General features: G+C 37.2%; 1 protein-coding gene across 1 annotated transcript; it reads left to right on the top strand.

The window, feature by feature from the left end:
* The first annotated feature begins 233 nt into the window (after positions 1–233).
* Positions 234–5,659, top strand: copz1 (COPI coat complex subunit zeta 1). Its single transcript, XM_053318315.1, has 9 exons — positions 234–291; positions 747–815; positions 1,824–1,905; positions 1,997–2,088; positions 3,988–4,043; positions 4,158–4,235; positions 4,334–4,385; positions 4,464–4,502; positions 5,002–5,659. The coding sequence occupies exons 1-9, from the start codon at positions 274–276 to the stop codon at positions 5,047–5,049; spliced, it is 534 nt and encodes a 177-aa protein (XP_053174290.1). The 5' UTR covers positions 234–273; the 3' UTR covers positions 5,050–5,659.
* The last annotated feature ends 843 nt before the right edge of the window (positions 5,660–6,502 follow it).

Consider the following 6,502-nt stretch of genomic DNA (forward strand, 5'->3'; position numbering starts at 1 on the left):
GGAGGGACACTTTCAAGCTTTCTCCCTACTGAAGGGACAAGCGTGATACAGATACTCGCACGAATGAATGTACTTTGTACACACATAATACAAATGAACACCTTCAGCATTCATGATACTGTATGCACTTTCGGTCGTCTCTCCACGCCCGGTAGTACATTGGTCTTTTTGCCCCGTACGCACAACACCAGCCAATGAGAAAGAGCCTCGCTCAAGTTACGTAGTACGTCAGCCACTGCTAGCCGGCTACCTGGTGTGCTAACAAGAAAGAAGATGGATTCTCCAATACTGGTAATGTATTCAGCATAAATAATTGGACACAACATACATGTCGTTTAAGCCGTCAGTTATAACATCACATAATAATGTAATGGTAATTGTTTATCGGAACTGTCTTAAATGGGGAAGTTTAGCTACCAAGTTAAGGTAAACGGGGTAGCTAAGTGGCTAACGCTAGCTACATTACATGTTTGATGGTGATGTGGAAGTGTCATGTCTTCCTTTGTAACATATTGTTGACTCTGGGCAGATAGCTTTTTGGCCTTTATATATCATGTGTAGCGTCCTTACTGCCGACCATGTCAGAGTTTGTTTTCTCAAGTTCATTTTTTCAGCTGTTATAACATAGTTGGACTGCAGTCACCGATCAGCGCTGATGAGTTGTAATTATGTTAAGTTTGTCGGTGTTCAAATGTAACGATTACTTGCAACAAATTAAGACAATTCTTCGTGTATTACCTTCACAGGAACCATCCTTGTATACTGTCAAAGCAGTTCTCATTCTGGACAACGATGGAGACAGGCTTTATGCCAAGGTATTAATTTCGTTAAACAATTATACAGTTAAAATACTTAATTGAGTAAACTTTGGCTCTGGACAAACCTGCATTATAGGATGAGTCTGGTGATATTATTGTTATTAATATCACTGGCAACAAATCCTATGAAAGGACCAACCAACAATGAATTGAACCAATTATCAAGTCTTGTCTGAAGCCTAAAATTGGCATAACTTTATTCCTCTGGGCCATATTCTATTGTTGAACAAAATTTGTTAAAAACACATCAATGAGCCATGCTGTTGCACTGGGTCACATGTTCCTTCAGTAACACATAGGGCTGCAACTAACAATTATTTTAATTATTGATTAATTTCTCCATTCTTTTGGTGATTAACCGATTTTTCCATTGTATTTATAAAATGTCAGAAAATGGAGAAAAATGTTGATCACTATTTCCCCAAGCACAAAGAGATGTCCTGAGCAACAGTTAACAATCCAAAGATATTTAGTTTATTATTTTACAGGACTCAAGTAACGAGAAAATATTTACTTTTATATATTATATATTCATTTGAGACACTGGAACGAGAGAATTTGACTTTATTTTTTTTCTTAAAAAAAAATGAATAAATTCAAAGTATATCAAAGTATTTGACAATGTGTTTTCTATCAGTCGACTGATCTATTAATCAACTAATTGTTGCAGCTCTACACTAATGGTGGTCACTAGTGCACCAAATCCCTGATTGAAAATGTTCCCCAACAAATGCACAATTGAGTCCTGTTTGAGTTAAATGTGCTAAAAGTTATTTTAAGAGAATATTTCTTTTAAGATTTATGTATTAATTTAGGATTAATGTGCTTGCAAGTTAGAAGTTGGCAATTATTGAGACTAATGCACTGGTGGTTCCTTTTTTGATAATAAGATATACAATAGAATATCAATAGTCAAATCCTTTTAACGTGAAATAAACCTAGCTAAAGTGTGCTGTGGGTTATAAATTTACATGTCAATATAATGTTTTTTAAATTTATCTACAGTATTATGATGATACATACCCGACAGTGAAGGAGCAGAAAGCATTTGAGAAGAACATATTCAACAAAACACACAGGACGGACAGTAAGACATTACATTATTACCTTCTAAATGCAGCCACTTTTTCCCCTCTGTACATGTCTTACATACATTGTTGTTTTCTGTGTGCTCTTAGGTGAGATAGCATTACTTGAGGGCCTTACTGTTGTTTACAAGAGCAACATAGACCTCTTCTTTTATGTGATTGGAAGTTCACATGAAAATGAGGTAAGCTTAATTAATTTTCTTTATTCATCAATCAGTTGTCGCTCAACCATGACACAATGAGCAAAGTCGCACAAAGATAAATCTACCAAAATTGCTCCTAATCATATCCTGTATATTATTATGGCTATCATCCTAAGTGTAATACAATATTCTAAAGCCCCAAAACATCAGTACTATACAGTATTTCAATGTCATAAATTGAACAAAAAATACCCTAAATTAATCAAATGTAATTGATTAAGTTTGAATGCACACTAATATTCCAACTGTTTGAATTTGATATGGGTCTTGTGAATAGCGTATTTATTTTGGATATTCTGATTAAGGCCATATTTTGTTTTTAAGTAATGTGGGATCTGCTGATATTATTCGGGTTTTAAGAGCATTCTTTGGACTTGTATACACCACATTTGGAATATACGTCTCAATTGGGATTTTTACCACAGTTTGCGAAACATGGCTTCTTGCCTGTGGTCTGCTTTGTGAGTTGTAAGCAAAACTAGCCAACAGCTTGCAAGGTTGGAATAGAGATGCTCCAAAGAAAAGCCCACATTTCTGGTCAGTATGGGAGAAGCACACCTACTTTAAACGTTTTTGAAAGACTTGGATATCAACAGATTTTGGATATGTGCAAATATTGCAACACCAACCTTTTCAAGAAGGTGGTTTAATGAATGAAAGAGGGAAGCTATGTTCACATGATTGGATGAGTCTGCCATCGCTTCAGCTTCACCCTGCTTATATTTTGACATAGTAAATGAAGTATACGGTGCTGTGTAAACAGGAATATTAGTGGGTTTATTATTTCTTATTAGTCATACAAACAGCTTAATATGAATGTTGTCTTATTGGAATAAGGGCAAAAACCGGGATATTTTGTGCATGTAAACGTCATCATTGTGGTATTTGCGATAGTTCTAGCAGAAGTCTCAGAATCTTTTTACAATGTCTCAGACCTTAATCAGCTTGTTAGGCTTGAGGCATATCCACATTTTTAGGAAATGTCAGTTGGTGCCAATTTCAGAGCTATACTAATACTGTGACTCTTCAAACTTTGTGTTAAAAATTGCTAACCATGTGTTCCCGTAAGCAGCTGTGTTAAGACTCTGAAAATGGAAGTTATTGATACCCACAATGCTGGGGAAAGGTATTAGAAGACAGGAAAGGGTTGTCAGCTTTCCACAGTGCAAAATGTACTTAAGTGATGGCAGTTTAGGGGAACCATGTAGGTCAAGATGAGATCTGGGGGACCAAGAAAGCTTTTGGAGAAAACTGCCTGCATGCTGGTCTGAAGTGCAAATCAGAACCCCCATTTGACTGCAAAAAGCTCAAACAGTGATCCCAGACATTTCTCGAAATCCACTATGGACTACCTGCAAGGTGAAGGTTTTGGAATGAACATCTGTGGATAGAGCTTAAAATAATCTTGTGCATGCAAGATGGAACAAGAATATTTCAGAACTAAAAACATTTTGCAAGGAAGAATGGAAGAAAATCCCAAATAAAAGAATCAAAAGTCTTTTTGCTAGCTACAAAAACTTTTGTCCATGCTACAGTTGTGTGTTTTGGGTTATTTCAATTTATGACATAAAGTCACTATGCATTGATGTTTGCTGAAAATATGTTTTTTTTATATCCTAGAGAGACTCTCTTTCAATTAAAGAATCACAAAAAGATGCTGTCTGCAAGGGGTGCCCACACTTTTACATACAGCTGGACTAAGTTTGTTGTGAATATTAGCTGGATAGTGCCTTAAGGTCTATAGAAGAATTGAGAACCACATAAAAAGTGATTCCACACGTTATTTCTTTAGTGTTTTATTTTTCTCAAGATGATGTAAAAACACTTTGGACTTATTAGACATGAGCACTTTCTAATCTAATCTTTTATTTTCAACAGCTTATGCTCATGGCAGTTCTAAATTGCCTCTTTGATTCGCTCAGTCAGATGTTGAGGTACGTTTCAACAGTTTTAGCAAGTGTTTATTCTGCAAAACCTTTTTTTCTACAAACTTTTTCTGAGTACTAAAAAAAGCATGTCATGTTTTTTGTTTTTTTCTCACACTGCAGAAAAAATGTTGAGAGGAGAGCTTTGTTGGAGAATATGGAGGGACTCTTCCTTGCTGTGGATGAAATTGTAGATGGAGGGTGAGTACAAACTGAGCAGCTTGAATCTTGTGATGCTAAGTCCTCTGTTTAAATGACTGGAGCGTTACCAATCTTTGTCTCTTTGCTGCCTCCTGCAGGGTGATCCTAGAGAGTGACCCGCAACAAGTTGTCCACCGTGTGGCTCTCAGAGTAAGCTTCTCTCCTCTCAGAAATATTTGATAGTTTAATCTAATCTCAACCGCTAATGTAACATAATTGCTCTTGTAGGGGGATGATGTGCCTTTGACCGAGCAAACCGTCACCCAGGTGAGAAAAACATCCTTGCCTTTCTCTTCCCTCTGCAGTAAAGTTTAAAAGCTTCATTAGTTTATTGACTGTTAAAACTCATTACTTCAGAATCTATGAATACAAGGGCAGAGTTATGGCATCATTCTCCTTCACTCCCTCCACACTTTATCACTCACCTCTTCGTTGTCATATGTTGCATTGTCTTGTGTGTATGGCGGTGTACATGATTACTAATTATTCACTGGTAATGTGGTAAGTAGCCAACAGTGGTTCCTGTCTTTTAGTTCTTACATGTGTCTGCCTGTATGTGAGCTCCTCTTGATTAATGTTGACATTTAAAAGGCCTGAGACTGGCTACCGCCATCTCGCCTCTGGCTGTGATTAATGGCTAACCCCAATCTCCATGCTTTATGGTTATGATACAACTTTCATTCAATGAATTAAGATGATTAATTTGTTCTTGCATATTTATCTTCATGGACATCACTTGTTGGTTAAAACTAGCTTTCCTCTACAGGTTCTTCAGTCTGCCAAAGAACAGATCAAGTGGTCGCTTCTACGATAGAGTCAACCATGTACCAGTCTACCAGTGAGCCGCTGTACAGCCCAGTCTTCATGGCACTGATCCTCATACTCCTCTTCCTATGATTTCCACTCCTTCAATCAAAGCTGTGAGGAGTACCACTGGCTGATCCAGTCACACTCCCAGGACTACTGCTTGACAAAATTTTGTTTTTCATTTTTTCTGTCTTTATCTATTTTCCATTGTATGACATAATCCACAGGAGATAAGGTGGTGTACATTCCATACTAGGATTGGCCTGTTATATTTGTTTGTTTCTTCATTACAGACCCTATATGTTTATTAAACGAGCATATCTCTATAAAACACTGATAAACCTCGTTATAGCATGTGACAACATTCCATGTGTCTCTTAGAACAAGAATTTTGTCTGTTTGACAGCATCCCACCGTCTCCTCCAAATGACTGTACAAAGTATTGTGGAACTATAACACACAAGATAATTGTAATTATAAAACGTACAATTAGTACTGTAATCATACTGCTGATTGCAGAGGAATGTTTTGCATTTATTTTGTCCAGGGCATCTGCATCATCAGACACTTTTAATAAATGTTTGTTGACACTTGTTGTGTGATGTACACTTAACAAACATTGGTTTATTTGATTGTTTTATGAATATCATGCATAGCGTAATAGTTATGAACTGTAGACTAGCTTTCATGGTGTTAACATGACTTGCCATGAGTTATTATATGCAAATTTAGCAGGCTTTAAAGAGATAGTGATTCCTCATATCAGAGCTGGCAAGCTGTGTGCGCTTTGTCCTTCAAGACCTCAGCAAGAGCTGGAGACATAAGAGCAAGGGCTCCATCTGCTGGTGTGTGCATCAAAGTGTCAGGCTGACGTACACAAATTTTCAACACATGAGGGTAGGGAGGGGAGGAGACTCATTCGTGCAGCTATGATCAGTGGCTCAGCTATGACATACAGATAGGTTTTATTGAGTCATGATTCATTTCCATTCTGTAGTGAGCCACTGTGCATCATGAATTGTGTGCTTTCATGTATGCTCCCCCACTTTCACATGCTAACCTAATACACTCATTTTAATGCAAATGAAGGATACAATCTAGAGGGAAATGGATGTGAGAATGGTGCATATGACAGGAGAGGAGATGATCTATCTGCATTGTTCTAACTGCGTATCCCCATATGTTCTCATGCTGGTCACTCAAAAGATTTTTTTCCTGCAGAGATTTGTGTTTGTTGCACAACAAATGGATCCCACCATGCCTAATTTGAAACACATTATGTGGCAGGTCAGGTTACAGCTCAGGTCTCCTTAATTGTCCTTACAATCAGACTCCTCATCTGTGGAGCTACTGTACTTGGCATGTTGCGACATTTATGTTGGCCAGAGTCAAAAACCATTTAGCTAATGTTAATGTCCTTTTCATTACTTAGCAAAAATGATAAGTTTGCCTTTTAAAAA

The sequence above is a fragment of the Scomber japonicus genome, chromosome 4 (genome assembly GCF_027409825.1).
Source record: "Scomber japonicus isolate fScoJap1 chromosome 4, fScoJap1.pri, whole genome shotgun sequence".
NCBI classification, from domain to species: domain Eukaryota; kingdom Metazoa; phylum Chordata; class Actinopteri; order Scombriformes; family Scombridae; genus Scomber; species Scomber japonicus.